The sequence below is a fragment of the Neopelma chrysocephalum genome, unplaced genomic scaffold (assembly GCF_003984885.1).
Source record: "Neopelma chrysocephalum unplaced genomic scaffold, ASM398488v2 Primary Assembly neopelma1_108, whole genome shotgun sequence".
NCBI lineage: Eukaryota > Metazoa > Chordata > Aves > Passeriformes > Pipridae > Neopelma > Neopelma chrysocephalum.
In genome coordinates this window covers 3,626,155-3,640,668 of record NW_020897773.1, presented here as the reverse complement: position 1 = coordinate 3,640,668, position 14,514 = coordinate 3,626,155, and the positions used below count along the sequence as shown (strand labels likewise).

General features: G+C 35.6%; 1 protein-coding gene across 32 annotated transcripts in view; it reads left to right on the top strand.

Annotated features, from left to right (window-relative positions):
- The window catches only part of NRXN1 (neurexin 1), a 713,001-nt gene that overhangs the window by 295,294 nt on the left and 403,193 nt on the right, over nt 1-14,514 (top strand). For 21 of the 32 annotated variants that reach the window (XM_027696581.1, XM_027696578.1, XM_027696573.1 and 18 more), the window contains 2 exons: nt 6,498-6,701; nt 8,863-8,889. In XM_027696581.1, the coding sequence (XP_027552382.1) occupies nt 6,498-6,701; nt 8,863-8,889 (231 nt within the window). The remainder of the gene's footprint in view (nt 1-6,497; nt 6,702-8,862; nt 8,890-14,514) is intronic. The other 11 variants (XM_027696600.1, XM_027696599.1, XM_027696611.1 and 8 more) reach the window with 1 other exon arrangement.

The following is a 14,514-nucleotide window of genomic DNA, read 5'->3' as shown; positions in this document are numbered from 1 at the left end:
CCCTGTGGCCAAACGCTCCTATTACACAGGGCACAAGCGAAAACCGGATTTGCATTTTTTTTCCAATGAAAAGCCGGGAAACGTGCGTTAGAGACATAAACACGCGCAGATCTGCAAAGAATTTCAAAGCAGGCTTCATCATAACAATTTTCCATAAAGGTATTGGACAGGTGGTGATATTTTATATAGAAAACTTTGTTTTTTTTATTTCCCATGCCTTATTTTCAGTCACTGTCCAGTTTAAGGCTTCATTTTCCCGGTGCATGCCCCCAGTGGGAATGGTGGCACTATAGTGGTGGTGTTGGCTTCTCTACAATAATATTTGGTTCTCGTCCAACAGAAAAATGTGCGGCAGTTCAGCAGTATGGGATCATTTCCTGCTCTTGGGTTTCCCTCTCCAGAGGAAACTACACTGAAAGGAGATGTCTTCTCAGTAATATTCATATCCCAAATGGTCGTGCATTAGTAAGATTATAGCTTTTGGGATTCTGAAAGCGTCGTGTTGGCATCGTACCACACAAAGTTATTATAGCCACTACCAATGTGCAGTAACTGATAAACTTTTGTATTTGGTGATATAAGCAACACAATTATAATTGTTCAAACTAATTTAAAGAAAATAAGAACATGTTCATTTCAACAAACAATACAGTTTCACAAAGAAAAGAAAGCTTTATAATAAAATATTGGAGATTAAACAACTGGAATATTTAACATTAAGTGATTATGGTGTCTTCAGTAAACAAAAATGTGTAACTACTTTTTATTGCCATGATTTATTTCTCATGCTATTTCCCCTAAAATAGGAGTGGATAACATCCATACTTGTCCACACTTGGATGTTTGGTGTACAATACAGAATCTGAAATAATTAGAGTTTATTAGTGCACAAAAACCCTGGAATACCGCTTGGCCCTATTTTAATTTATGTATACTTAAAATTATATACATACATACATACATACATCTATATATATATATAATGTCCATGCCCATTTTATCCTTTTGAAAGTTATTCTTGATTTTACTCTGGATTTTCAGTAAGGTTAAACATCAGTATAATCTGTAGATTGGCTTTAGTAGATTATAGAAACTACAGCAGATGGATGGACAGATGTCACAGCAATATAATTTGGCTTCCTATCTTTCTTTGTAGATCACAGTATGTGACTGCCTCTTGGCAAGGCCTTTTGCAGGTGTATGCTCTTGACTGGATGGCTAGGAACAATGAACAATACTAAAATAATCAAACAGTGATAAGAAAAATTAAGCATGCCAGCAAAGATTTATCAAAGTGACATTTCTGAGGGGAAAATATGTTGAAAATAGAGTGTGTGTAGATGTCGACGTTGTGCATGCACAGACACCTGTGGACACACATACACATTAAAGAAATGTAACTTTCATTCCTTGCATTATATCTGGATGCTTTACAGTTTTAAATGAAGAAAAATAAAGGTGATATGATGATATATGACATGAAGAATCATGTGTTCAAAATATTAGAGGAATTATATCATGGTCTTTACTGATTGGTCCTGTGTGTTAAAGTTCTAGTACCTCTACAGTGTGGCTTAGGACCTCAGTCCTGAAATAATACCAGTGTAGGAATTTGGAGGAACCGCTTAAACTTCTATTCACATATTATCTAGTAACAAATCACATATAAATAATTGTTTCTATCAGACTGATGGAAAGATTCCCTATGATTCACCAAGTCTGCAGCTTTGGGCCCAGGTGGACTGAAGTAGTTGCCATAGAGAAAACACCAAATGCCCGGGATAGAACAAAAAATAAATTTCACTCAGTAGCAGCCAATACATATTTGAATACTCACACAATTTCTAGGAGTAAAATGGTATATATCAGGGTGTGTTTCCAGGGCACTACTATTGCTCTACTTATACGGGTGAATAAAACAAGATCAGAGAGCAAACCTGAATACTTGATTACAGGTGATACAGATTGTTCACATACCTCCTGGAATGACTCTGGGCTGCATTGTCTGTCACTTTTTGGGCAAAGTTTGTTTGTGATTTTGGAGATAGCAGACACAGAGAGTGATTTTATGCTTTAAAAACAGCTCTGTGGGCTGCAACACAGTCTTCATATTATTGCAGACACTTTGAAACTGAAAAAGCAAGAAAAAATTAATAATTCTCTCTTTGGGACTTCACAGGCGTCACAAGGGGTTCAGAGGAAACAAGATCCTGTTTTATTTATTATAATATATGCAGTAGGCATCTGTACTCACCAAGCATCATGTTTTTAAAACAACACAAACCTGACTGCAAAACTTATGAGAAAGAACACTGAAATTCAAATGCCTAGTCCATACTTCTTTCACTTTAATTTAAATAAGCTGTGAACTGAAGAATAGCATCTGGATGGAAAATTCTGCCTATCCCTATAAATATCCAGTTCAGTATTTCTGAGGGTAGGAACAGTTGTAGGTAAGTTTCCAGAAGAGTTGGTGCCTCAGTCTCTTGAGCAATTTAGGTAATTGTAGCTCAAGTGAAAATTAAGGTCCTGAATCCCCTCTCAGGTCAGTACTAGTCTTTGCATGCTCGGTATTAGGCACAGAGATGATTGAAGTGTTGTGTGTGTATATGTATATGTAGGAGGGAACACTATCTAACCCTGAAGATTTTAATAAGAAACAAATTGAAGAAAAAAAAGTAGAGAAGGGGAACTGAGTGGGTTCTTTTTAGGGTTTTGGTTTATTTGTGTGTTTTGGTTGGTTGGTTTTTACTTCAGAAGCAGCAAAGCTTTTAACTGTCAAGTTTATAAAAATATCAAAGACTGAATGTATAAAATAACTTTTTATAAATCTTTTTATCATGTATTACTGGTTATTTCTTGTTAGTAACTCTATTGCATACACTTACTTGCTGCCACAAAAAAAGACTGTTAGTGATGTTTTATAAGGATTTTCTTGCTATTTTTCTTTTTAATGCTATGATTCCAACACTGAAGTGGCAGTAAAACTATTATTCTTTGCCGTGGAGATGCTGATTATATAAATGAATAGCAGATTCTGAGCTAAACTTATAGCCTATTATCATTTGATCTAATAATTAAGAGAAAGCTGAACAAGAGAAAAAAGACATTCTGACAACATTTATGTGAGAATATTTAGCCATGTAGATTTCAAATAAAGATGAGACAAATACCTCCTTGGAATTAGTTGGTCCAAAGCAAAGAAAAAAAAATAAAGGGGGCAAAAATTGATACCTAATTTTAGACAAATTTTTCCTTCAAGGTTTGCATAACTTGTGCCTCTCATCGTTCGGCTCACCATCTTGCGAACCAGGCCTTGCAAATTAACAATTCATTCTCTCTAGTTTTTTGTTTGGTTTTACTTTGTTTGTTGTTTGGGTTTTGTTTTGGTTTTTTCTTTCCCCTGTGATACCTTTGTCTTTAGAAAGCCCGTGACTTGGAGCTCCCCGTATTGAAAGGAGCTAGTTGACATGAGGGAGATTCCTCATTGCCCAGAGCTTTTAAGTCATTTGATCTTCTGTTCAGTATCCTTGGTCTGTTCTTGGAACATCTGTTTCCAAAATAACTGGCACAGTCTGGTTTAGGAGGATTGAGTATCTAATCACATCAGGTCTGTTCACCATGATGTTAAATACTCACAGGGGACCCCTGGTGGCCTAGTGGTTAGCATGCAGGACTCTCACCTCTGCAACCCAGGTTCGAATCCCAGCCAGTCCCCCGGGCAGATGGAGCCCGTTAGCCCTGTAAGGCCATCCATCTATGAGAAGGTCACTCTAAACAAACCTACGTCCTGAGGACTTCTCTGCCATTGTCCAAGCTTGCTTGGCCCTGGCAGATGAACCTTAGGATTAAAGGGTGGGCTCAGTTCAGCGCAGGCTGTGTCTCACCTAAAAAATCCATTGCGCAGGCTGGAAAGGTAAAAGACCTTTCCCCAAATCTTCGTTCACGAAGACTGGCCATTATTATTATTATTATTAAATACTCACAGGTCATCTCCAATTAAATTAAGACAGTTCCTTCTCTCCTTTTTCTGTAATTTTCTGAGAAACTTGGATAGTTATAGGAAAGTTGGCAAATTGTAACAGTGCTGATTCTGACAACTTTCTTTTACATTATCTTAAGATAATTTGTTACCTGCAGACTTCCAGTGTTGCTGAATGTTGGGTTTGCTCTGTATGTGAAAATCCTGAATACTATTAGTGTGGTGATTTTTAATAGACTATATAAAATACCTTTTATGTTCTTCTATATTAGCATGTAACTTTACCTTTCTTGCTAGAATTTTTTATCTAAATCGTATTTACCTTGATAAAGACCTTGTGAGCTTTTTATGCACAGGCTAGACAGCTAGATATAGGAATGATGTAATATAAATGTAGAATAGATATAGGAATGAGCTCATGACTTTCACTCCCTGCTCTTCTCAAAAGAAAGAAAGGAAGAAACAAACACACAAAAAACCTTAAACCCAAAACCAACAAAGAGAAACCCCAAACAGTCAAAAAGCAAATCAACTTTCACTGAAAACTCTTTGATTTGAAATCTTTTTTCGGACTGTTGCAAGTATTTAACCTGTTTCACAGAAAAAAATTAGGTTTTGAATATGCTGAAATCATCATTACCTGCATAGCTAGAAATCATCAAACCTGTCAATGTGTTCTTCTAACCTGTTACATCTAAGGACTTTCACACCAGTATTAGTAATCCCTTTTTTCCAACATCAAACTGTTTTCTCCAAATTTGTATTGAGGAGGTCTAAAATTCTTTACACAGGAGAAGGTTGTCCTGGAACTAGATGATCTTTAAGGTTGCTTCCAACCCAAGCCATTTTATGATTCCATTAATGAAAATATCATCTATCATTTTTGCCTCTTAGAGAATTAGTGGAACATTTTGTCCTTCCATGTATCATGTATAATGGAAGTCTCAAAGAGCTTATCTGTGTTTAACAATATACAAGATATGCAATGGAAACAGTTTTGACAAAGTTATGATACTTATTAAACTTAGTATCGGTATTATTAGTTGGGAGATACAATACACCTTTGTTATAGAAACGTGTCTCCATTATTCTACAGCAAATTGAAGCATAGAGAAGTTTCCCACAGATGTTCTCTGCTGTCTTCTCTTTCTGCTCATTGCTCATTTAGTCTGTTATTGGGCAAGTAACTGACATTTTATTCAGTGAGTTGAGGTGCCCCCAGAATTGTAACTTTTTCTAAGAAATATTCTGTAGCATTGTGTTTAGACTTCATCATCTAACACTTCAACCATTTCTGAGATGGAGAGTTTTTGGTTAAAGAATGGAAGAAGCTAGAAGGTCTCTAGTGAGGTAGTGGTAGGTAAACAATCAGATGTGCGTAAAAACAGGGCACATTCAGACAGTGTATTTTGCCAGTCGGGTAGTGATTTTAGTTATGAAGAATGGATAGTTCTGTATGTTTCTGCAGAGCCTACGGGTGGTCTGCCTACTGACTGTTGTGTTTGGGTAAAGGGTGTTGCTCTTTCACTGCTCCTTCCACCCTGATGTGCCACTGTCAACAACCCCAAGAGCCATTTCCAAAGGCAGTGGTGGTTGACTGGCCACAATGTTTGTTTGTTCTGCAAGAAGGGACTTCCTAACACATTTCAGAAATACACTTCCTTTGCTTTCTAGGAACCGCAGTGTCTCCCTGTGAGCAGAAATGCAGTCTTTTTGCTACCTTCTTGTTACCAGCCTAAAAACTGGGAAAAGAAGACTTGTGGCTGGTTGCTCTGGGCTCTAACAGACTGTGATTGCTCTGTGTCAGGGCCTCTCGCCGGGAGGGTTTCCTGTAATGTCTGAAAGTGACAGTTATTTGCTCGTCTCCGGGGTTTTAAGATCTTACCCTCAATATGCCAAGTCTAGTCTCAATCCTCTGGTTGAGGCTGTCGTAAGCTTCGTGTACCCATTTTTGATTCTATACCATGGTTTTTGTAGTCGTGAAGCAATCTGTGCCCCATCCAAAGCATGCTGGGCACAGTTACCCGTTTTTAGGAGGCTTTTTGCTAACTGGATGATAATTGTAACTGTGGTGGTAGCAATGCTGATAGGTTTATACATGAAGCATCCTAAGGATGGTTATCTAAGTGAATGACAATCAGACATGGCCTTTTATTAGGCTGTAAGGTTTACCTGAATGTGTTTTACTGTCTTTGACCTACTTTGAGTAGCTCAGGCCTAGTTTTTCAAGCATTGCTTTATATGTGATTTTACCGATCTGGTTGAAGATGACTGGGTCATTATGGAGCAATTTAGTTTCTTTAGAAAGCACCAAGGTATGCCACTTAAACAAAGCAAAACAGGAACAAAACCCAACAAAAAACGAAACCCAACTTTGCTTATGTAATAATGAAATGTAATATATAATTTTTCTGTGTCGTGCTAAGTAAGTATAAATTTGTCATCTTATCTTTAAGGAGTTTCAGTAGACAGAGCATGATTCTTAAATAACTGATTTTCTCCTTTCTGTTTTCAGAGGCAACAATTTTAAGCTATGATGGAAGCATGTTTATGAAAATACAGCTCCCTGTTGTGATGCATACAGAGGCCGAAGATGTGTCTTTACGGTTCAGGTCTCAGCGAGCTTATGGCATTTTAATGGCAACAACTTCTAGGGAATCTGCAGATACCCTTCGTTTAGAGTTGGATGCAGGACGAGTTAAGCTAACGGTCAACCTAGGTAACAACCTCTACCTCCAAGAAATTAACATTTTCTTTACATTTTTTCTTTTTGCTTGCAAACATTTATGAAACAGCCTGTTTTAACATTAAAAGTAAACTGAAATGATATATAAACACATGTCGATGCAACATTTGCGTATGTACATACACAAACACATGGCCATTATTATAATTTATTTTGTTTTCTTTTGCATTTTTGTATTCTTTATTTAGTCTTAACATAATCCATCACAATATTTTTGTACTATTGTGTATTCTAAAAAAAGATGACAAATTCATCAGTGGTATTTTTGGGCTAAATAATTATTCTTCATTGTGGAAGGCTGGTCTCCTTCCACAGCTTCTTCACAGTATCAATTCCACAACTTAAATGTGCAAGCAGAAACAACATGCATGTAGGTCAGTTCAGTTTTACCTCCACCAATTAATGTAAATGCAAATATATCAAAGGCTTTCTAGTTTTAACACTGGAAACATTGCAATTAGATATTTCCACTGATGGATTTCTTGGTCTCCTTTTTTTAGGTGTCAAATCTATAGTAAATCCATCTCCTCTTTTTTAAACAATTCTGTAGTGGTATTTTTGTAGTATCAAACGATAACACAACCCTTCAATGCCCAAAGACTGCGGCCCTCAGCAAACAGCCTTGTGAACACAGGAGGCACAAGCCCTTTTACAGAAAAAAATTGGTTTCCTTGTTTAAGGATGGACAAAATGTTAGGGTATGGTTTTCCCTAGTTAAAAAAGAAAAGAAAGAAATTAAAGCACTTCTGCCACGCTTATGAATAAGTCCGAGTCAGGACCTGAAAGAGAACAGAATTATGCTCAGGAAAATGCACATTTCGTGCAGCCATTCCCATTCAGCAGAATGCTGTTTTTAAAAGGAATTAAGTATTTTATTGTTTTAGTTGCAGATAAACGATTTCTAGTAAGCATGGGTGAGGGTGAGAAAATAATCACCCAAACCCTGCACTTCATAAAAGTGTTGGTCACTGAAATACTGTCCTGGTGTTCAGCTGTCAGAAGGGAGAAGGACAAGCACAGGGTATCCCGGTTGACTCTTCCCTTGCAGTTCCCTCCAGTGTGGAGCTGGGGCTGCTGCAGGCCATGGTGGGGAGGCTCCCTGGTGCTTTCTGTAAAGGGGGTGTGCAGGTGCTGCTCCTCGGCTGTTTGCAACCACTTTTCTGATGCGGTTGACGACACATGACAAACTCAGCTATATGGAAACAAAATCTAGGTTTGATGGTATATCTGTTCCTCAAAGGTATAAACCAGGAGTAGCTGTAAAATCAAGTAGCGTGGTGTAGAGTTTAGATTTTTTTTTTCAACAATAAATAAATGCAGGTAGCTCAGCAGATGATTGTGGACAGATCAGGTTATTCACTTTACGTACAAAACACCAGCCTCTGCCTACTTCTATAGTTTGTGAAAGTAAATAAAAAAATAAACAAATCCATGCCCTAGCAATATTGTTCCTTCCTCTGACACCCCTTTTTTTTCTCTTTTTTAAAAATTTTTTTTTTTAGTCAGGCAAGAACATAATCTCAAAATATAAAGAATTATCTTCATTCTCTGATGAATGTTTATAAATATGTGCCTTTTTTTTCCTGTGTTAATGTAGCTTTAAAGTAATCACAGTTCATTTCTTAAATCTATACATTAGGGATATGTCAACCCACAAAACCTTATTTGTAGGCCTAAGTAATGTTAATTCTTAGTTTTTGAAGATAAGCCTTTGAGGTATACTATCCACAAGTTGTCCAAGATGTCTGATTGTGGCCTGGCTTGCTCTATGACCCATTGTGACGGAGCACTTTTTAATTGCATTGAGAGAAATTACCTGTTCTTTCACAGATGGGGAGAAAGTTGCAGCCTGCCTCAGTTAAGCATCTTTGACTTTTAATCCTAATTTTTCACTTAGATTTGTCACCATGTAGCTTTGTTTGAAATTGGCCATTTTTACCCTATTTGTCGTTTCTATTTATAAAGATTTATCGCAGTATATCTGGGTTATAACAGTATGTAAACACTGATGATATGGAGTGGCCATATTTGCATGTGTCTGTCCCCGGAAGGGTGGACTGTGATTTTATTGGATGTCTGCAGCTATTACCTTGAAGGATAAATTTTCATTTTTCATCTATTCTTCCCCATCTAGACTGTATCAGGATTAACTGTAATTCCAGTAAGTGCCTATTCAAACTTTTTAAAATGTTTTTCCACCATTATAAAATATGCAAACTAGATGAAAAAGATTGTGGACAGCTTGCAAGCACTCGATAATTTATTAATGAAATGTGATGATTAATTATCATTGTGTAAAAAGTCATCATATACTCTAGCACGTATTTTATGTCCTTCCCATAGGGCATAACTTTAGCTAAAATATTAAAAAGTATCCTACAGTTTGTAAACAAACATAGAGGAAATGGTACCTGTAGTACTGTATTATTCTGGATGGGCTATTTTATTTACAATAGCCATAGAATTTTTGAACCAGCATTTCTGATAAGCTGTCACACATTTTTTCTCCCGTGTCCTCCTTCTAGTTTTCCTGACATTTTGGCTTCAACTTGTGGTGAGGCTGGAACATAATTGTTTGTACTACAAAAATTTCTGTTTATAATCCTCCAAGACAATTAACTATATTTACTGGCTGGTTATAGCACAATTGTTTTTGCTAAATCTTTATGTAAATTTGATACATTGCAATAAGGACATTATTAAGTCTGAAAATAACCATATTTTTATGATGATTTTTTACACTCTAATCATGTAGAAAAAACCTTAAATTGAACAATTTTTCTCTGTGATATGCATGTTTATGAAACAGAGGGAAACATTTGCCAGATGAATGGACTAAATTTTAACTTCTCTGATATTATTTGGATTAAGAGGCTATATTCTGAAAGGAGAAAAAGGACTGTGATTTTATTTTGAGTCTATGGAATTCCTGAATGGTGTCAACAAAATTATTGATAGTAAGTATGGTAGACTTGAGTTTTGGGTTGTTCTTTTCTTTCCCTTCGTAACAGGTTTTGCAGGCCAGAGGACTGGCTTTATGAAAATAGAAACAAAGCTAAACAACAAACTCCTTAGGTGTAATTTGTAGTTGTTAGTAGTTAAAAGACATTAACATAACATTTCTTAATAGTTTTATAACCCACAGAGAAAAACAAGGATCTGCAGTTATAATTTGTCATTTGCTAATAGATTTTTCAATTAATGATTTTACAAGACAAAAATACAGCATTTGTATTAAAACGCAGAATTTTCTTGCGGCAAGTTTTTAATCTAAACCACACTTTAATCCAGACAGACTTTTCAATAGAATAAAGAAAATGCTTGTAGGTACAAAGACATAAAGATAGCTTCCTTATATATAAAAAAATAAAATTAAAAAATAAAAATCTGTTGCTTATAAACACAAATATTTTCTATTGCCACTTACTAAAATGTATAAAATCATGAAAAATCTCAGAAATGTTTTATTGGTCTGCCACAGGACACTAGTTTTTTATACTGAAGAAGTCCCAATGAGAAAAAGCTTTCCAAGTGTAAGACAAACAGCTTTTTGAGCAGAAATGTAATGAGATTTCCTGCTGCTTGTAAATTCCTTTTTCTCTAGGAAAGCAATATTGCTTTTTTTCTTAACTTCCTTACTAAAATAAGAAAATCCCTTTGAAAACAGAATTACTAACATAGGAAAAAAACCCAGGAATAAAGCCACAATATAACAGGTGTTTTCATTTTTTAATCTGTTTCGGACTAAACGATGTGTCATAAAAATAAATTTAAATGGTTTCTAGGTTTCATTTTTAAGTAAGTTTTGGATCAAAAGAGAATCTGCAAATACAAAGTAATAAGCCTCCAATTAAGGAGTTGCAAAGATGAGAAATATATGTACTGGATTGAATTAGCAGTTATAAGTTCTTCTTGTTCTCATACAAAAGCAGCATAACCTCTCTACAAAATATCCTTGATATAAAATACTCATAAGTTATTTTTCTTTGCAGTTTGTTTATAGTCTTTTTGTTATTAGAATTGAACTTTCGTGATTAGCTCCATCTCCCTTTGGTGCTTGTGTACTGAACAGGGTTTTGTGAGCTTTCAGTACGGTAAGTACTACAATGTTTTCTTATCTGCACTCATTGTGCTTTTTCAACAACCAGATAACATGTCTTAATTTTTAGATTATGAAGAATTATTGCTTTTAGCAGTCCTTAAAAAATGCTTGATTATTAGGCAATATAACGGGGTTTTGCTTAGAAGTTAGTCATGTTGATATAACGTTGTTATACCTAGACTAGTAACAGAGCTAATGTCAGGATGAAGCTATCTGATTTGATTTTGGAGAGATAGCTTTGAAAAAAAAGTTAAACTACACATAAACAAGCTGGAGAGAAGAAAAACGAAGATGCGAATGTAAGCACCTTATCCTACTTTGACCTAGTGAATAAAATAATGCACCTCTTCCTCTCCTTTTCACTTGAGTGCAACCTGAAGCCTGTCTTCTGCTCACTACAGATCAAATGAATAACTCTTGCCTGGACAGAGCTAAGATTTTGGTAGCAATTTTTTCTACACTTGATCATGTCTTCACCTTTAGCTATTGTCCTCTCTTGCAGAAGAGGTGGCATTTTGTGGTCTTCCTTTTTTGAAGCACAGAATAGTTCAATATTTCAAAATGTTAATCAGATATCAGATCACTACTGAGCTTGTGTCTCATTAATAATCTTATGGAGACTGTTCATGCTGTTTGTATGGAACTGTGTAGCATACTAAATATTTTGTGCTAGGTTGGAAGATTGGTATCCTCATAAAACCTTACATCACTCAAAATTCTGTCATGTCAGTCAGAAAATGCCATTGCTGAAATGTTAGTTTTGTACATCTTTAAATCACCTCATTGTGTTCTTCAGACCTGCAAGCTTACGAAACAAAATTGTCTGTCAGGCAGTGAAATAAATGGTCCTTCTAAACTGCAGGTACATGTAGGTCAATGTTGAAGCTGACACTAGGAGAAAGGGGAAAACTTATTTTATGAACAGAAATAGCTGCTATGGTTTCAGTATTAATGTTCGTTGGCTGAGGGACTAATTTAAAAATAAGACTGCAGTGAACTCTATTGGTTCAAATAGCATGAATGCACAGCATTTTTTGGCATTAGTCATTCTGTAAAAACTAAGTTGATGGCTATACAGCTCCTATATATTATATACAAAACTGATGAGCTAATCCTTAGAAATTGCCCAAGAATAAAGTATTAAAAAAATAAAATAAAAAAACCCAAACCAATTCTCCCTTTCAATGAGAGAAGTAATTGTTACCTTTTAATTGCAAACTGTAAAACATTAATTATAAATAGCAGTGAATCCTGTTGAACTGAATGGGATTTTTCCCTAGTATTTCTTAAAGACAGAACTTCATCCCATAAAATTTGCATTACAGTTCAATAACAGTTTCTGAATGATTTGTGAACAAATACAGGTGTGCTATATTTCCCTATTTTTCACTGCTGCAATGTTAAGGGCTAATATCTTGACTTAATTTAAATTCCAATTTTTTCCCAATTTTAGTGCTTCCAAAACATTAGAACCTGAAAAAATCCAAGTACCTGTAGCTCTAAAGGCTGCTGGGTTTTTTATGCAATATGCTTTTTGCTTTGTCACAGGCATGTGCAGTCTTTCATGTTGTTTCATCTTCTAGGTTTTGACCATTTTTTATTATATTGTGTTGCTATAATTTCTGAAAATAAATTGTCTATATTTTTGTATGAGTCAGCAGAGTAGGACTGCAGGGTTTTTATTAATTGATGCTGTATACCATTAGTAATGTTAACTGGTAAATAGCTGGCTCTCATTTCCCAATCTGATACTTTTGTTCCATATGAAAAGATACAGGCTAATACTTTTTCGAATGCTGCTGTGAAAGATTGCTCAACTAGTGGTACACAGTGCAGGAGAGATTTAGGTCAGTTTTCTAGTACACAGTTTTGCTTCTGTAGGCAATAAGTCATAAAGAAATCACACTGAATTCAGTTACACTCAAATGTGGGACTGTCATAAGAAATCATTATGAATTGCAGAATGTTAGGGAGTAGAGAATACTGTGGTAGTACACATATATACAATTCCCCAGGGAATGTGTGAACCAGCTATGCTGGCTGGGTGTCCACCTTTTTCAATTAGGAACAGTATCCTGAGCTTTGAGGATTTTCTGCTTGTTCTTCCAGTGAAGTGCCCTTTCACAGATTGTATTTACATGCGTCTCTCCTTCTTTTGTCAATCTACTTATTCATCCATTCTCTATATCATTTATTTTTCCTCACATTTTTATTTTCGCATTGAATTTCATTTCTCTATTCTTCTCTATAATCCATAATCTTTTTTCCTTGTTTTCTATGTTCATCTTTTAAAACTTTCCTGTTCTGCAGATGTACACATTACAGATGATTACATTATTCTGTTTGGAATATGCAACATCTGTTACTGAAGCATTTCTTTCTTGTCAAAGTATTCTACAAATCCAGGGCATGACAAGAGGCTCTGTCAGATTATTGGTAAATAAGAGGAAAACTGTATATATTAAAGAACCAACAATGGTGTTCAATTACAGTATATTTTCAGTTTGCACATGAATTTTAAGCAGCAGAAAAATCTTAAATGAAGACTATACATCCTTTTAAAAGCTGCTGCTTGTAAAACTGCATTTTATTGCAAAGTCCACCATCTTCAGCTGTGCTCTTACGGATATTCCAAAATCTACTGTGATAAGCAAATCATTCATACATTTCCATGTACTAACTTCTTACTATCTGGTGAAAAGAATTATTGGAATATACTATTTGCTCCATTTTTGCTGTTATTTGCAGTAGAAAATTATTAAAATTATAGAATTTTGTAGCTCCACACAAAATGTAAGATTTTGTATTTGGCCTGTTTTCTTACACAGTGCTTATGAATTGGGTGAGAGTTTGATGTTTTTGTCATTAGGTCTGGCTGACAGTTCACTAAAAATATGTAATAGAGCTTTACCATAGAGAACATGTAGCAAATCACCAGGGTACTTTCACTGCAAGTTCAGTGAGGGACTCCCTTCTGATGGTGGCATAAAATTGGAAATAATTATAAATAATTATTTTGAAATTTTGCCTATACTTTGCAGATTTAGAACAGAAAGTCATTGGACTCCTCATTCAGCAGTATGATTTTAAAGGCCCCTTTTCACATAATTTCCTGAAAAACAGGGTCTGCTACTGTGCCACAAAACTGAAAACATACATAGCCCTTTTCAATAAAATTCTGATTAAAATCTACTAGTTGCTAACAGAAAGCATGCAAAAAAAGGAAAATTGCTTCTTTACTCAGAAACTCTCGCTGGAGTTCTCAGTACTGAAGCTGTACTAATACCACCCTGTATCTTGTTTTAGGCACTCTATTGTGGAGCAAGGTTGAAAACAGCTCAGCCAGGAAAAATGTTCAGGTTTGAAAGTAAAACCTGTATAAACATAATCAGGAGGGCTAAAGTAATTAAGGGATAGAACATAATTTTTTCTGTACAGCCACAGAAGCCAGTTATGAAAGATGCTTCTGATTTCTCATTCTCTGTTAAATATAGGGTGAAAAGGTTATAGCACATAAGCCCATCACATTAATTGGCTTACTGGGGGAGTGGTGGCAAAACCATTCACCTCTTCCTGCAGTCTCCTTGCCCACCTGCTCTGGAGAAAAGTAGTAGCTGTTTACCCTCACTTGTAATCTTGGGAGCACCCAGGTCTATGATGTGGGTTTTTTAATGAAAACTCAGA